The sequence below is a fragment of the Neophocaena asiaeorientalis genome, unplaced genomic scaffold, assembly GCF_003031525.2.
Source record: "Neophocaena asiaeorientalis asiaeorientalis breed wild unplaced genomic scaffold, Neophocaena_asiaeorientalis_V1.1 scaffold49, whole genome shotgun sequence".
NCBI classification, from domain to species: Eukaryota; Metazoa; Chordata; class Mammalia; order Artiodactyla; family Phocoenidae; genus Neophocaena; species Neophocaena asiaeorientalis.
Window position 1 is genome coordinate 6695076 of NW_020172456.1, and position 17803 is coordinate 6712878.

A 17803-nucleotide genomic window follows, 5' to 3' on the forward strand; every position below is an offset into this window, starting at 1 on the left:
CCTTGTGGATGTTTTGTGAGAGATGCGGACTTCTGTGGGACTCGTCTGCTGCAGGTGAGTGCTGCCAGGTTAATCCATGTCTGCTGCCTGAAAAACATTTCCCACAGGAACGAAACAAGCTGAGTTAAAGTCAGTGAACCAGGCTTTCCTGCTCTGCTGTTACAACATGGCTGAAGAGCGTCACAGGGTTCTCTTGTTCTTGCCCTTGCTCTGGAGTTTGGGGGAACTGTCCTTCAATTAGTGAGTCTCATATTTCTCAGAATCACCGGGGGAATCTGTCAAAAATCCAGATGTCTGGATCACAGGCACATCTCCAGCATCAGAATTGCACAATGCCACCCCACCCTCCTGCCCGCATTGATGCTGATACAAACCAAAGTTTGAGAACCTCTGCCCTAGATCCCTCTTCTGGAAGGTGGGGTGACGGCATTCTTGATAAACACAGAAGGGGTGTTTCCTACATCAGCAGAAGAGGAGCAAGTCTTCCTGGGGTGATCTGATGACAGCACAGCACAATATTCAGTGAGCTTCTTACAGAGTTCACAGAAGAGGAATGTTGGTTCTGCATCTTGGTGTGAGTACTGTAGATGGAGAAATACAATCTCAAGAGCTGAAGCGACCCTTTTTAAGATGATGAAGAGAATTCAGTAGAATTTGAACTTATAGGATATCTGTTTTCAGATGCCTAACCCTGTGCTCTGGAGAAGCCACGTAACTTCAGGCTCACTTCACTGTCATCTGGAGAAAGAAGGTCCTCAGCGTCCCTCAACTGTGAAGCTTCCATGAGTTTGCTAAGGATGGCGTGACATTTCAAACAAGCAATCTGTATTTATCACATGCTTCTCCATTCTCAGCACTGTGCTTGGTGGGGTAGCACAGAAGTATATAACTCGTAGTCCCTGTCTTCAAGATGTTTATAATCCAGTTGCGTGGGGAGAGAGAAGGACGGTGGTAGAGACTGGCCAAACATGAGTGAGACAATTAGGGAGCTCAGAGAGGCAGAGAGCAAGAACCATTGGCAGGAATAACTGGGGAAGCTTCCTGGAAGAGGTGGGACTTCAGCCAGCCCTTGAACAGGGTAAGGTCAACCAGGCCAAGGCCAGGAGGCAAGAAGAATTCCAGACTCGGGGTGGGGGGGGGGTCTGAGTAAAGTATTTTGTTGGGGTCCAGGGAAGGCCTGTCTGCTTCATATACGCAGGAAGGTCAGATAAGGATTCATTCATTCATCCACTCAGTCCTTCATCATCAACCCAACACAGCAAGCTCTGCTGGGCTTGGGGATAGAGCAGCAAACAAGCCAGATGCGGTTTCTGCACCTGGGGCAGGCTTTAGACTCCTGAGATCACCGTGCAGCATCTACTCTGCTCTCCTTGCTGCCTGAGGTTGGCCTCACCACCCTGCTGCCTAATGTCTTGGGTTGGAGGTTTGTGTGGGTACCTGACAACCTCAAAGATACTGTTGTGTGTATGTGTGTCACATGGAGGGCATTAGCCTGCTCAGACAGAGGGTCAAGTGATAAAAGTGGCAGAAAACACTGCTCTTTGAAGGAAGGAGAGAGGAATCACCACTGATGACAGGCATTTACCTCTGTGAGTCAGAGGTTCTCATTTAATTATCTTGGAGCTGAAGTAGGAGCTATGTACCCGTATTGTGGGAAGGAGAATTTAGGCTCAAGGAGAGTAAGTAACTTGCCCCAGGTTCGTGTAGCCAGTAAGCAGTGGAGCTGGACTCATCTGCCTGATTCCAAGTCTCTGTTCTACCTCAATACCAAGACTCTCCAAGGGCCTGAACAGCTCAGTAGAAGAATTTGGCACTCTTGGGAGCCATCCTGGCTTCTGTACTGAGGAATGCAAGATTGAAAACTGGGTTCGAGGGAGACTTCTTTCTGTCAGCTGGGTAGGAGGAGAGCTATAGCGATTGCAGTCAGGACACTGCTGCAGTAACAGGGGCCGGGTGCTGAGGACTAAGTGGAAGTGCCTGCAAACGTTCTTCTAATATTTTTTTTAAAGTTGCAAGTAGACAGTCATGTAATCTAAATCACCACCCTATATGTGCAAAAAACTCAGAAGACCATGCATGCACCATATGCTTTACTGCTCTGATTGAAACTCCTACCATAAGTGAGTGGTATATGAGTTGTTGAAAGCAATTCAACAAAGAATTCTCGGACACTTACAGTGTGCTGGGCTCTCTGCTAGATGCTGGAGGTGAACCACTGGAAAAGCCAGGTGTGCAGGGCTGCTGGGTTACACTGCTCCAGTACGATTCACACTGGAGTTTATATGAACGGTGTGCCTGGTGTGGTTTAGTGTAAAATCTGAATGGCTGTGTGCAGTGGCCCTGAGGATGTGGTCCCCGCCCTCATGGAGTTTGTAGTCTAGTAGGGAAGACAAGTATTAAACATTGAGTTGAGTTAAAATTGCCATTGTTAATAGTATTATTATTGTTGTTTTTGTTGGAAGAGGACAGAATGAGGAGGAAGGGGATTGAATCTCTCTCTTAAAATCCTCTATCTCCCTTCCTATTTTATATAAGAAACCCTGTCTTAGCTGGGGCTGCTATAACAAAATAACCATGGACTGGGTGGCTTAAACAACGGACATTTATTTCTCACAATTCTGGTGGCTGGGGTGTCTGAGATCAGTGTGGCAGCATGGTCTAGGTGAGGTCTGGTAAGGGCACTCTTCTTGGGTCACAGGTAATTGCCTTCTTGCTATGTCCTCACATGGCAGAGAGAGAGAGAGAGAAAGAGAGAGACAGAGACAGAGAGGGAGGGAGAGGGAGAGAGAAAGCGATAATCCCATCTTGGGTGCTCTACTCTCATGACCTAATTACCTCCCAAAGGTCCCGTCTCCAAATACCATCCATTGTGGGGTCAGGGCTTCAACACGTGAATTTCATGGGTGTGGGGGGGATGCAATTCAGTCCATAGCAAACACTAAACTTGGTTTTCTTTCAAGGGCAGCTTGAGGAACAGTGTAATGGTGAGGAAAATGAAAAGGTTCCCCCACCTCGGCAAATATTGCCCCCTGCTTGCTAATTATTACAAAACACGACACAAATGGGAGATGGCTTTCCGTGCCACAGTTAGAGTTAAACGTGTTTAAATGCAAACAGGAGGAAGTTAGCAAATTGGTGTAGATGAGTTTTAATGTGTGTGTGTGGGCCATTGTGGAAGTTGGGCAGCTGAGTGAGACAGCAGGAAAGCCAGGTGCCCACAGAGAAGAGGGGCCGATGGGGGAAGGCAGGGCCAGCAATCTGCCACAGGCCTGAGCTCCTCTTTATCTCTGCTTATCTCTGTTTATGAGCACAAATAGCTGTGATGGGCCAAGGTCCTGTTTTTACAGCTGGAAGGGACCTGTGGCCACGGGGTGGGAAAGGAGAGAATGGGAGAGCTCCCCGAGACATGAAAGACTTTGGTGCCAGCTGGGCTGAAGGATAGGGGAGGGTCAAGGACACGGTGCTGGGGAGAGACAGAGCAGGGTTCCCTCAGGTCCCCGCTCCCACCCCTGTGGAGACTGGGGAGGGAGCAGTCTTTGGCAGGGCATGAAGAATTCACTCTTGGACACATGTTTGAGGCAGGGCAGGACACTTGTCCTTGGGTCAGAACATGGGACCACAGGGACAATGAAGAGGGAGGGGCCCTAGGTGTCTGAGTTGGGGGTCGGAGTTGGGAGTCTGTTCGGCACAGTGGACATGGAATCTAAGAGAACAGGCAAGGTCTCGAGAGAGGGAGGTGGAAATGTGAGGAAGGGGAGCAGGGCGTCTTGGAGAGGGTATGACAGGCTCTGAAAATCACATGTGGAGCCTAGTTGGCAGTCCTTTTGGAGAAGTCTTATTTTTTTCCACTCTGAATCCTCTTTGGTGCCTAGAATCTATTTCTCCACAGATATGCTCAAGGAGGGCCACCGGAAAGCTCTCAGAGCTAGGATGGCTCTCTCACTCCAGAAGGGATCGCTAAGGATCCCACAAAACCCTTCACAAAAGCTCCAGTGTGGGGCAGCCAGCACTGCTCCAAGCAGCAGGCCGTGAGGGGCTCCTGCTCTGGCAGAGAGCCCAGCACTTTGTTCCCCCTGCCTTTCCTGCTTCTGATTCCAGCCTTGAGTAGCCTGAAGTCAGTTGTTGATGAGACCATCATTCTACTCTGCCTCGTGCCAGCTTCTTTGAGCCCAAGACATCTATCACCCTGTGGAAAATCTAGCCCCCTTGGTTTGACGCAGACAGGTGATGGCTGAGGCTGGGCCATGCCTGTCCCAGCCTGGGGCACACTGGTCACCACTGCACGAAATGATTCATTTGCTGCCAGCCTTTCCCAGCTTCCTCTGCCCCTTCCTCTGCCCCTTGCAACTTTCTTTTTTTTTTTTTTTTAATATTTATTTATTTTTTATTTTGGCTGTGCTGGGTCTTAGCTGCGGCATGTGGACTCTTAGTTATGGCATGCATGCGGGAGCTAGTTCCCTGATTCGGGCCCCCTGCACTGGGAGTGAGGAGTCTTAACCGCTGGACCGCTAGGGAAGTCCCTTTCCCTTGCAAGTTTAATGCAAATGTCACCCCTGGGATCCTATCAATGTGGGATTTTTTTTGTTTGTTTCCGGTACGCAGGCCTCGGGCCTCTCACTGTTGTGGCCTCTCCCGTTGCGGAGCACAGGCTCCGGATGTGCAGGCTCAGTGGCCATGGCTCACGGGCCTAGCCGCTCCACGGCATGTGGGATCTTCCCAGACTGGGGCACGAACCCGTGTCCCCTGCATCGGCAGGCGGACTCTCAACCACTGCGCCACCAGGGAAGCCCCAATGTGGGATTTTTAAAAAAGAAATACCACATGGGGAGAGGAGAGATAAATTAGGGGTTTGGGATTAACATATACATACTACTATATATAAAATAGGTAAACAATAAGGACCTACTGTATAGCACAGGGAACTATACTCAATATCTTATAATAACCTATAATGGAAAAGAATCTGAAAAAGTATATATATATATGTATGTATAACTGAATCACTTTGCTGTATGCTTGAAATTAACACAACGTTGTAAATCAAGTATACTTCAATTAAAAAAAAAAGAAATACCACCTTGAAAAGGACATTTGTCCCCTCTCCTGTTTAAATTGCTTTCCATGGGTTAGGGAGACCTGGCCATTGATTTTCTTCTAGAGAACAGAGCAAGCCCTGTGAAGCTTTTGGCTAATTAACTTTTGGAGAAGTGCAGCTTGAATTTATCAGAGGATGAAGTCTCTTTTCTCCTCACATATCTTAAAAAAGGCTTTAAACTTTTGTTTCCAAATCGCTGCCAATGCCTGGCCTGTTTAAAAGTGACTTCCCTGGGGATGATGGCAGAGGGTGATGGCTGTCACACTTTTGTAGCTTCAGTCTTTAATACGGTTGTTCCAGTCCTCAGAAAATCTCCCCTGTTTACATAAGGGAGGTATCATTCACACAAAGATTACATTTAAAAATACACATTTCCCTGCAGCATGCCTGTTACTAATAACATTGCATGTTATGAAAGTGGAAAGTATTTAAGATGAAATTAATTTTCACCCAGTGAGCCACTTTGTTTGACTTTTTCGTTCCATTCAGTATGGGGCATGGACTTGGCCAAACGCACTTCTCATTTTCAGCAAGTTCACTTTCTTGTTTCTCTTTTTGGGATTGAAGCTGTTGGAAGCGAGTTCCAGGCATATCGAGAAAAGTCTGATTTGAGATCCTATTGTAGATTTCTTTTGTACTGGCTTCCAGAAGTTTGTTTTGAAAATGGAAACCCTCTTCTCTCCAGTTGATGAGTTTTTTTTTCTTTATTTTTTATTCTTTTGAAGGCATCTTTATTTATTTTTTTAACATCTTTATTGGAGTATAATTGCTTTACAATGGTGTGTTAGTTTCTGCTTTATAACAAAGTGAATCAGTTATACATATACATATGTCCCCATATCTCTTCCCTCTTGCGTCTCCCTCCCTCCCACCCTCCCTATCCCACCCCTCTAGGTGGTCACAAAGCACCGAGCTGATCTCCCTGTGCTATGCGGCTGCTTCCCACTAGCTATCCAGTTGATGAGTTTTAGTGTACAATTTTCTTCCTTCCTTCCCCTCCCTCCGTCCCTCCCTCCTTTCCTTCCGTGGTTTCTCTTTAAGCAGAAGTTTTGGAGTTGGAATAGTTAACATCTTTCTTGGCAGTCTGTCAAAATATCCTGGGAAACCAGATAACGGCTTCTCACATCAGACGCTTCTCTTTCGTGTGTTCTTGTCAGTTCTCGTCCATGTGATGTGACTGGTCTCTGTTATGTGGAGGGAAGCTGGAGCCCCCAGGACACCCTGGACAGGCTGTGTGTCACCTTGCCTGGGCTGAGCTGCCCTCGACAGTTCTGTTACACTGAGCTGCATCGCCTTAGCAGAAGGAGGTATTTAAACTGGTGGGACACAGATGTGAACGCTTCGCAGGAAATGGTTCTTTATTTTTGATCAATCTCATGATCCTTGTTACTAACTTTGATTACATCAGCTTATGTGCAGTTCCATTTTATAGCATTTTGATGGGCTTTCATTCCCCCTCCCCAATTCATTTCCAGCTGTGTGACTATTATAATTTGATTACAGTTAGGTTTTGCAACTGCTAGACACTTTCTGAGCTGTTATGCCGTCCTTGCGAGAGGGAAGATGCCCAGAGGTAAAAAAGGAGCAAAGGGCTTTTTTTTAGGAGGCACGTCCACAAGTAGTTTCCAAAAGATGCCTCAGAAGCTTCAATGATTGTATCCTCCCAGAATAAGGAATTTGCTTTAAGATTTTTGGTACAGTCTGACCCATTGACTTTTAAAAAAGGGTAAGAAGACAAATACTGTATGATAACACTTATATGTGGAATCTAAAAAATACAACAAACTAGTGAATATAACAAAAAAGAAGCAGACTCACAGATAAAGAGAACAAACTAGTGGTTAACGGTGGGGAGAGGGAAGGGGGAGGGGCAAGATAGGGGTAGGGTATTAAGAGGTACAAACTATTACATATAAAATAAGCTACAAGGGTATACTGTACAATACAGGGAATATAGCCAATATTTTACGATAACTATAAATGGAGGATAACCTTTAAAAGTTGTGACTCACTATCTACTGTACACCTGTAGCTTCCAAAATACTGTACATCAACTACACCTCAATAAAAAAGTGAAAAAGAGTACAGAAGAATCCATTTAAATTTTTCTTTCTTTACTGCTCTAAATATTTTGGTTAAGAAATATATTATTTTAAACTTAGACCCCTCCCCCCCCATTTTGGCATCCTTGGATCTACATAGACCAAAAAAGAGGGACATTCATAATGTCCCTTCAAAATGAGCTACTCGAGTCTCCCTTTTGGCTCTGTAATCCCTGAGGCTCCTCCTCTTCCTGCCTTTTCCTCACTCTCCTCACTAAGAATCTCTGCTTTACCTGGTAAACGTCATGTGATTACATCTGTAATTCCTTGGGCCATTATTTTTTTTTAATTTATTGTATTTATTTTTGGCTGCATTGAGTCTTTGTTGCCGCGCGGGCTTTCTCTAGTTGCAGCGAGCGGGGTCTACTCTTCGTTGCGGTGCACGGGCTTCTCACTGCAGTGGCTTCTCTTGTTGCCGAGCGCGGGCTTCAGTAGTTGCGGCATGTGGGCTCAGTAGTTGTGGCTCGCAGGCTCTAGAGCGCAGGCTCAGTAGTTGTGGCACACGGGCTTAGTTGCTCTGCGGCATGTGGGATCTTCCCGGACCAGGGCTCGAACCCGTGTCCCCTGCATTGGCAGGCGGATTCTTAACCACTGCGCCACCAGGGAAGGCCCCTTGGGTCATTATTAACCTCTGCCATATGCCTATCTTTTATTTGTTAGGTATTTGATCTCATTGATTATGTTTGTGTTTTAAGATTGATCAATTATAGAATGTTGTATTTTTGGTTTTTGAAAAGGACATTATCTTAAAATTAGTAGCATCACCACATGTCCAAGGATACCAAAGATTCAGACACCTAAAATTTACTGTGCTTAATCAGATCACCACTCCAGCAAACCAGAAAGGTCTTTCTATTTGTGTATTAAACTCTTGGAATTGAATTATTTTGAGGTCAAAAACCAACTATTATTATTTCAAATGTTTCTTTTGTTTGTTTTCCATCAGAAAGTTATTTTTCTTTAAGTGTGTGGTTTTAAAAGATTGGTGCATGCCCTTCTTCACCTCCTTCCTCCATAATAGCTCTACTTTTACAGGATGTTTCCTCTGACCTTCTAGCCTTTTCTATGGAGTGTTTCTCTTCTATTGTAATGGAAATCTTTGTATCTGTGCTGGTGGTTTGGGTTCAATCTAGAGTGCCTTTGTTGGTTACCACTGAGAAAAAAGTGTGGCTAATGGGGGATTTTAAGGGGCAGGGGGCTCTAGAAGCCTGGTGTCCTAGTAGATCCCATGCAGAAGGTTGTTCTAGAGCTACTTCCATTCTGGAGTGGGACCTCATGCTTCCTAGAACAGGGAAGTGTCACTTTTACCGGTGGCTTATTCTTGGGGTCCTCATTTCTTTGTTAAAGGGGTTTCTAAGTTTCCTGGTGGATTTAGTACAGGAAATAGAACCTATTGGAGACCTGACACTGAGTTGGATTCTGCTGCTTGGCAAAGCTCTTGGTACACATTGCCTTGGTCTTCATAACCGCAAAATCTTCCCTGGGAGGTGGGTGGGTGACTTCAGTTTCCTTCTGCGTGTGTTCTGGTTTTCCCTGGCCTCATTCCTCCTCTCTCTGTCTCCCGGCAGGCTCGGGGACCAGTTCTACAGGGAGGCCATTGAGCACTGCCGGAGTTATAACTCGCGCCTGTGCGCAGAGCGCAGTGTGCGTCTCCCATTCCTGGACTCGCAGACCGGGGTGGCTCAGAACAACTGCTACATCTGGATGGAGAAGAGGCACCGAGGCCCAGGTGAGCCATGCCACCCCTGGGACTTGCACATGTTCGGGATCCCAGCCTGGATGCAGGCCGACTAGAGATTGTCTGGCAATCCCCGCAGCTCGGGTGTGCATGGGGGTGGCGCAAGCTGTACAGGGAGCCTAGGATGCTTTCAAGAAACTCAACTGCTTCTATAACTCCAAAGTGCTCCAAGGGTGCTCCAATGATGGTGTGGGACATTGAAGCCACGTTGGCAGGGAGGGGCAGAGTGAGAGAAGTCAGGATGCTTAACCCAAAAAAGGGAAGACTGAGGCCATGACAGCCCTCTTCACCTTTTACCCTGTGTGTTGGTGTAGCTTAGTGGTTATAAGCTGGAAATCCGCAGTCAGATTTTGGTTTGAAGCTGAGCTTTGTCATCAAACCTATTGCCCTCAGGTTCCTCATCTGTAAAATGGGATAATAATTGTACCTACTTCAGGACTTTGTCAGGATTACATGAAAATCTTCATAAAAAGCTCATAACCTGCATTTAGCACATAGTAAGTATGTGCTCCAAAAATATTGGCTGTTATTGTTGATATTATTTTTATTACTATTACTGTGATACTAGTCTTCTAGGCTCCAGAGAACAGAAGAAAGACCAATAGGTGGAGATCAGGGAGGCAATTATAAGAATTCAGTTTTCTGGCTCTATAAGGGTATATTACAAAAATTTGTTTTTAGTTTTTAAAGTTTTTTATTTTTGGCTGTGTTTTGGGTCTTTGTTGCTGTGCGCGGGCTCTCTCTATTTGCGGCAAGTGGGGGCTACTCTTAGTTGAGGTGTGCGGGCTTCTCATTGCAGTGGCCTCTCCTGCTGTGGATCAAGGGCTCCAGGTGCGTGGGCTTTAGTAGTTGTGGCCCATACGCTCAGTAGTTGTGGTTCGTGGGCTCTAGAACACAGGCGCAGTAGTTGTGGTGCACAGGTTTAGTTGCTGTGGCATGTGGGATCTTCCCTGACCAGGGCTCAAACCCATGTCCCCTGCATTGGCAGGTGGATTCTTAACCACTGTGCCACCAGGGAAGCCCTAAAATTTTTATTATGAAAAGTTTCAAAGCCATACAGAAGTGGAGAGAATAGTAAAATGAATTTCTATGTACTTATCACACAGCCTTAACACCCAGTGATCAACTCATAGCCAATCATTTCATTTATACTCACCTCCCGCTTTCCTCCTTGAACCCAGGTTATTTTGAAGCAAATCAAGACAGCATATTATTTCATCTGTAAATTTTTCAGTATGTATCTCTAAATGGTAAGAACATAAACATACCAACCATAGCTATCAAAGCTCAAAGTTAAAAACAAGACATTAATAGCATCAAATATTTGTTGAACATTTATTTCCCCCTATAGTTGAAATCAAGATCCAAATAGGACTCTCCTACATTACAATTGGCTGATGTGTCTCTTAAGTCTCTTTAAATCTGTAGGTTTCTTTCTCTCTCTCTCTTTTTCTCTCGTTATTTGTGGAAGAAACTGGGTTGTTTGCACTGTAGGGTTTCCCAGAGTCTGGATTTTCTCACTGCATCCCCATGGTGTTATTCCTGTGAATTGGTAAGAGCAGATTCACGTTCAATTTTTGGGGCTGGAACAGTTCCTAAGTGGTGATGTGTACGTTCCTCAGGAGGTTCATGGGGTCTAGATATCACTCTTTTACTGATGTTAGCAGCCCTTGATGAAAATTGCCTAGATCCTTTATACTATACAGGGTTGCAGAATGGTGCATTCAATTCGAGGATATCATTATTTCTTCATTTATTAGCTCTACGGCATTTATAAAGAGAAATATCTCCTCATTAAAGTTTTAGTTATTGTGTGGTATAGTTCACATATGAAAGGATGGATAAATGATTTTTCTCCTTTATTTATCAGTTTTCAAAATAATGAGTTGGTTCCCTAGTATTCTCCAAAGGTGATCAATAAAGTTATTTTTATTATCTTGAGTACCATCATGAATTCACAGATTTATACATTTTGGCTACATTTTAATCCATTGCAAGTATTATTCTTGATGCTTAAATTGTCCCATCTTTGGACAGTAGGGGTTTTGTCCGGTGCTAGTGTTTTGATACCGCCTAGTAGTTTCTCTAGCATCCTTGATATCCTAATATTGGGACAAATGTTTCAGGCTCATCTTGTACATGTCCTGGACCAGACCTAGAATCAGCTATTTCTCTAAGAAACCCTGTTTCCTCTTTTTTTTTTTTTGCGATACGCGGACCTCTCACTGTTGTGGTCTCTCCCGTTGCAGAGCACAGGCTCTGGACGCACAGGCTCAGCGGCCATAGCTCACGGGCCCAGCCGCTCCGCGGCATGTGGGATCCTCCCGGACCAGGGCACGAACCCGTGTCCCCTGCATCGGCAGGCGGACTGTCAACCACTGCGCCACCAGGGAAGCCCCTATTTCCTCTTTGTAGGAATATTATTTAGAGACCACAATCTGGTGGTGCTCATTGCTCCTGGGTTGGTTGTTGATTCTAGGACTTTGCAGTGAGCAGAACTAAGAAATATGATTTCTTGTTTCATTATTTCTCTTTTTAAGGGAAAATACATTATGAAATTTACTGGTATTTCCCATTCAATTCAGTTTTCGACAGTTTTAACTATCTTAATTCTCTGTCTCCTTTCTCCCACACCAGAAAAGGATACTGGCTCTTAATGATGCCAGCATAATTACTTATCTGTTTTATTCTGTGATAAACACACAGCAATATCAGAATAAAATGAGACTGCCATCAATAAGGTTACTTAAATGGTTTAAGTTTTTATTTCTTTCTTTGCAATTGTTTTTTTGTCCTTAGCGTATTTCCTATTAAGGATGTAGAGTCAAATTACTGTGTTTAAGGTCACTTAAAATAATTCCTCTGTGTGGTTGTACTACTAACTCAATACACAGTTGGATTTATTTGTTTCATTTTTGCTTTCACTTATTAGGTATTGCTGGGGGTTTTTTTGTATTTTATGTAATTACATTTTTAAATTAACTTTTTATTTTGAAATAATTATAGATCCACAGGAAGTTGTAAATATAGTACAGAGAGATCGCCTGTACCCTTCACGCAATTTCCCCCAATGGATATATCTTGTGTAACTATAGTATAATATCAAACCAGAAAATTGACATGGATGAAATGTGTGTGCATAGCTCTATGCCATGTTATCACATGTATAGATTTGTGGAACCACCACCACAATCAAGATACAAAACTATTCCATCACCACAAAGATCTCCCTCATCCTACCCCTTTATAGTCACACCCACCTCTTCCTCTCTTCATTTAAATCCTTTATCCTCTCACATTTATAACAACAGTATCTTAAATATTTCCTCTACATACGTTGGAAACCACATCAGACAGACGTCTAATTCTTGCTTCAATTGTCAAATATAATTTAGAAAACTTAAGTGTCTGTTGTATTTACTCATATTTTTACTCTTTTGCTGTTGTTTCTTCCTTTCTGATGTTCCAAGATGCCTGCTTTTATAATTCCTTTCTGATTAAGTACTTTCTTTAGCCATTCTTTTTAAGTAGGTCTGATAGTAACAATTCTTAGTTTTCCTTCTTCTGAGAATGTCTTGATTTTTCCCGTCATTACATTTTTTTTTTTGGCCACACTGCACAGTATGCAGGATCTTATTTCCCTGACCAGGAATTGAACCTGTGCCCCCTGCAGTGGAAGCGCAGAGTCCTAACCTGGGCCTAACCTGGACCACCAGGGAATTCCGCCCCTCATTCCTGAAAGATATTTTTATTTTGTTTTATTAATTTATTTTTTTATTGGGGTATAGTTGCTTTACAATGTTGTGTTAGCTTCTACTGTACAGAGAAGTGAAGCAGGGTTCCCTGTGCTATACAGCAGGTTCTCATTTCAAGTGTTGATCTATTTTATATATGTTAGTTTATATATGTTAATTCCAATCTCCCAATTCATCCCACCCCACCTTTCCCCCCTTGGTGCCCATACATTTTTTCTCTACATCTATGTCTGTATTTCTGCCTTGCAAACTGGTTCATCTGTACCATTTTTCTAGATTCCACAAATATGCGTTAATATATGATATTTGTTTCTCTCTTTCTGACTGACTTCACTCTATATGTCAGTCTCTGGGTCCATCCACATCTCTACAAATGACCCAATTTAGTTCCTTTTTATGGCTGAGTAATATTCCATGGTATATGTGTGCCCCATCTGAAGGATATTTTTTTTGTTGGATATAAAATTCTGGGATGACAGTCCTTTTATTTTAACACTTGAAAAATGTCTTGCCACTGCCTTTTGGCCTCAGTAGTTTGTGATGAGAAATCTGCTGTCATTCAGATTGTTTTCTCTTATAAGTGAGGTGTCATTTTTCTCTCACTGCTTTTGAGATTTTTTTGTTATTAGTTTTCAGAAATTTGATTTTGATGTCTTGGTATAGATTTCTTTGAGTTTATCCTTGTCAGGATTCACTCAGCTTCTTGAATCTTATGTTTTTTTGCCAAATTTGGAAAAATTTCAGCCGTTATTTCTTTGAATATATTTTCAGCCTCACTCTCTTTCCCTTCTCCTTCTGGGACTCCACTGGGAAAGAAAATTCTGGAACTCCAAAATGTTAGATCTTTTGTTATAGTCCCATAAGTCCCCCAGGCTCCCTTCTTTTCTCCTCCTCCTCCTCCTCCTCCTTCTTCTTTTTTCCAATCTATTTTCTCTCAGTTGCTCAGATTGGAGGATTTCTATTATACACTCTTCAGATTCATTACTTCTTTCATCTATCCTCTACATTCTGTTGTTGAGCCCATTCATTGAGGGTTAGTTTGGTTTTTGTCATTAGTTCTTCTTTATATCTTGTATTTCTATGTGGGACTTTATATTTTTTCATTTGTTTCAAGTGTTGATGATTGTTTGAAACATTTTTATGACGGCTACTTTAAAATCCTTGTCAGATAATTCTAACATTTGTGTCATTTCAGTGTTGGTACCTGTTGTATTTTCTCATTCAAGTTGAGATTTTCCTGGTTCTTCATATGACTGATTTTTATTGAATCCTGGACATTTTGACTATAATGTTATGAGACTCTAGATATTATCTAAATCTTCTGTTTTCACAGACCTCCTCTGACACTGTGCTGACAGGGGAAGAGAGGTGCCCCTTGTTACTGTCGGATGGATGTGGAAGTCCATGTTCCCCACTCGGTCTCTGTTGCCACCCTGGTGGGGGAGGAGTACCTTATTATTGCTGGGTGGGGGTGGGAATTCAGATTCCCCACTAAACCTTCACCAATACCACCCTAGTTGGGAGGAGGAAGAGTGCCTCATTACTCTTCCCTGTGCGGGCTCCACTGACACGACGGGGGGTCAGTTTGTCACTTCACCTTCTCTGACACTAACCCAGCAAGGGGATGCCCTGCTAGACTGCCCCTTTCCTGGTCCTTTAGCTAGAGAGAGCAGGATTTCCTTTCTTTCTTTTTTTTTTTTTCCAATTTATTTATTTATTTTTGGCTGTGTTGGGTCTTTGTTGCTGCACATGGGCTTTCTCTAGTTGCAGTGAGCAGGGGCTACTCTTCGTTGTAGTGCACAGGCTTCTCATTGCAGTGGCTTCTCTTGTTGCAGAGCATAGGCTCTAGGGCTCTCGGGCTTCAGTAGTTGTGGCACACAGGTTTAGTTGCTCCATGGCATGTGGGATCTTCCTGGACTAGGGCTCAAACCCATGTCTCCTGCATTGGCAGATGGATTCTTAACCACTGCACCACCAGGGAAGCCCTGAGAGCAGGATTTTCTTGGGGCTTCTTTTGTCTACATTTGTAGGTGTTTCTGGATTATCAACTTTTCCAGAACTCTGTCTGGGATATATAAAGCAAAAGGAATGCCCAGGGAACTCACCACCCTGTTGTTTCTTGGGTCTGAAAGTTCCTAGCTTGTCAGCCTCTTTACCTTTCAGTATCTTATTTTTGTTGTGTAAACAAAGTCTAAGAGTTTTAGTTGTACTTAGTGGGAGGAATATGGAAGAGTATATCTACTCTATCTTTCCAGAAGCAGAAGTCCCTGGGTTGTTTTTTCATTAAAAAAGTTAACAGCTTGGGCTTCCCTGGTGGCGCAGTGGTTGAGAGTCCGCCTGCCGATGCAGGGGACACGGGTTCGTGCCCCGGTCCGGGAAGATCCCACATGCCGTGGAGCGGCTAGGCCTGTGAGCCATGGCCTCTGAGCCTGTGTGTCTGGAACCTGTGCTCTGCAACGGGAGAGGCCATAGCAGTGAGAGGCCTGTGTACAGCAAAAAAAAAAAGAAAAAAAAAAGTTAACATCTTTATTGAAGCATAACTGACATACAGTACTCTGCACATATTTAACATGTACAATTTGATAAGTTTTGACATCTGTATACCTGTGAAACTATCATGACAATCAATATAATGGATATATCCATGACTCCCAAAAGTTTCCTTGTGTCTCTTGTAATTCCTCCTTCCTGTTCTTCCTCCTACCTCTACCTTATATGTCTCCCAATCCCCAGGCATGCTTTCTATACTGGAATCATATAATATCTACTTCGTTTTTTGGTGGCTGGTGGCTGGGGTCTTGACTTCTTTCACTCAGAGTAATTACTTTGAGATCATCCATGTTCTAGCATGTATCAATGATTCATTTTTTTTATGCTGAGTAGTATTCCATTGTATGGCTATATCACAGTTTATTCATTCATCTGTTGATGGACATTTGGATTTGTTTCCAGTTTTTGGCTATTTTAAATAAAGCTGCTATGAACATTTGTGTATAAGTCTTCATATGGACTTATAATTTCATTTCTCCTTGGTAAAGTACCTAGGAGTGTAACGGCTATATCATAAGGAAGGTATATATTTAACATTTTAAGAAACTGTCAGGCTGTTTTTCAAAGTGGTTGTACCATTTTATATCCATTCCAGCAATGTATGAGAGTTCCAGTTCCTCTATATTCTCACTAACATTTGGTATGGTCAACTTTTTAAAGTTTTAGCCATTCCTATTGTTATATAGTGGTATCTCATTGTGGTTTTACTTTCCATTTCCCTAATTAATGATGTTGGGCATATTTACATGTGCTTATTTACTATCCATGTATATCCTTTGGTAAAATATTCAGATCTTTGGACCATTTTAAAATTGGGTTGTTTGCTGGTTTTCTTGTTAATGAAAATAGATACAAGACCTCTCCAAATTTGTCCTTCTTTTTTGAAGTTATTTCAGCTATTCTAGGTTCTTCGAACTTCCATAAGAATTTTATAATCAATTTGTAAATTTCTACAAAAAGTCTGCTGGGATTTTGGTTGACATTGTGTGGAGGTTTTTTAAAAAAAATATTTATTTATTTATTTTTGGCTGCACTGGGTCTTCGTTGTTGCGCACAGGCTTTCTCTAGTTGTGGGAATAGGGGGCTACTCTTCACTGTGGTGCGCGGGCCTCCCATCGCAGTGGCTTCTCTTGTTGTGGAGCATGGGCTCTAGGCACGCTGGCCTGAGTAGCTGTGGCGCTCAGGCTCGGTATTTGTGGCTCACAGGCTCTAGAGCGCAGGCTCAGCAGCTGTGGCACACGGGTCCAGCTGCTCTGCGGTATGTGGGATCCTCCTGGACCAGGGCTCGAACCCATGTCCCCTGCATTGGCAGGCGGACTCCCAACCACTGCACCACCAGGGAAGCCCTTGTGTGGAGTTTATAGATCAACTTGGGGAAAACTGACGGTTCTCAATATTGAGTCATCCAACCCATGGATATAATATATCTTCCCATTTATTATTATCCCTTTTAATTTTTCTCATCAATAATTTTTAGTTTTCAATGTACAGTTCTTTCACATTTTTGTCAGATTTATCTCTAAGTGCTTAATATTTTTGATAATATTGTAAATGGATTAAAAAAATTTAAATTTCTGATTTTTCTTTGCTAGTATACAGAAATACAATTATTTTTTGTGTATTCACGTGAATCCTACAATCTTGCTGTACTCATTTATTAGTTCTAGAAGCTTTCTGTAGATTCCACAGAATTTTCTACATAGTTGATTATTTTAGTGAATAAAGAAAACTTTTCAATATCTATGCATTTTATTTATTTTACTTCTCTATTGCACTGGCTGGAATGTCCAGTACAATATTAAGTAAACATGGAAAGAGTGGACATCCTTATGTTGTTCCTGATCTTAAGGTGAAAGCATTCATTCTTTCATTATTAAGTATGATGTTAGGTTAGGGTTTTTTTGTTTTTTATTTATTGCCATACTGCGTGGCATGCAGGATCTTAGTTCCCCAACCAGGGATCACACCCCTGCCCCCTGCAGTGGAAGTGCGGAGTCTTAACCAGTGGACTGCCAGGGAAGTCCCAGCTGTAGGTTTTTTGTAGTTGCTCTTTATGAGATTGAGGATGCTCCTATTTCTAGTTTGACAGTTTTAAATCAGGATTGGATGTTGGTTTTTGTCAACTGATTTTGCTGAGTCTATTGAGATGATTATGTGGTTTTGCTTTTGTAGTTTGTTAATATGATGAGTTACATTGATTGTTTTTTTAAATGTATTTATTTTATTTATCTTTCGTTTTGGCTGTGTTGGGTCATCATTGTTGCATGCAGGCTTTCTCTAGTTGCGGCAAGTTGGTTTTTGTCAACTGATTTTGCTGAGTCTATTGAGATGATTATGTGGTTTTGCTTTTGTAGTTTGTTAATATGATGAGTTACATTGATTGTTTTTTTAAATGTATTTATTTTATTTATCTTTCGTTTTGGCTGTGTTGGGTCATCATTGTTGCATGCAGGCTTTCTCTAGTTGCGGCGAGTGGGGGCTACTCTTTGTTGTGGTGCGCAGGCTTCTCATTGAGGTGGCTTCTCGTTGCGGAGCACGGGCTCTAGGTGCGCGGGCTTCAGTA

General features: G+C 42.9%; 1 protein-coding gene across 2 annotated transcripts in view; it reads left to right on the top strand.

The window, feature by feature from the left end:
* DPF3 (double PHD fingers 3) overlaps window positions 1-17803 on the top strand; it is a 250550-nt gene that overhangs the window by 96044 nt on the left and 136703 nt on the right. Inside the window, exons 1-2 of one of the 2 annotated variants that reach the window (XM_024737919.1) lie at window positions 23-54; window positions 8766-8926. In XM_024737919.1, coding sequence (XP_024593687.1) covers window positions 23-54; window positions 8766-8926 — 193 coding nt within the window. Of the gene's footprint in view, window positions 1-22; window positions 55-8765; window positions 8927-17803 lie in introns of those variants that run through there. The other variant, XM_024737918.1, reaches the window with a different exon arrangement.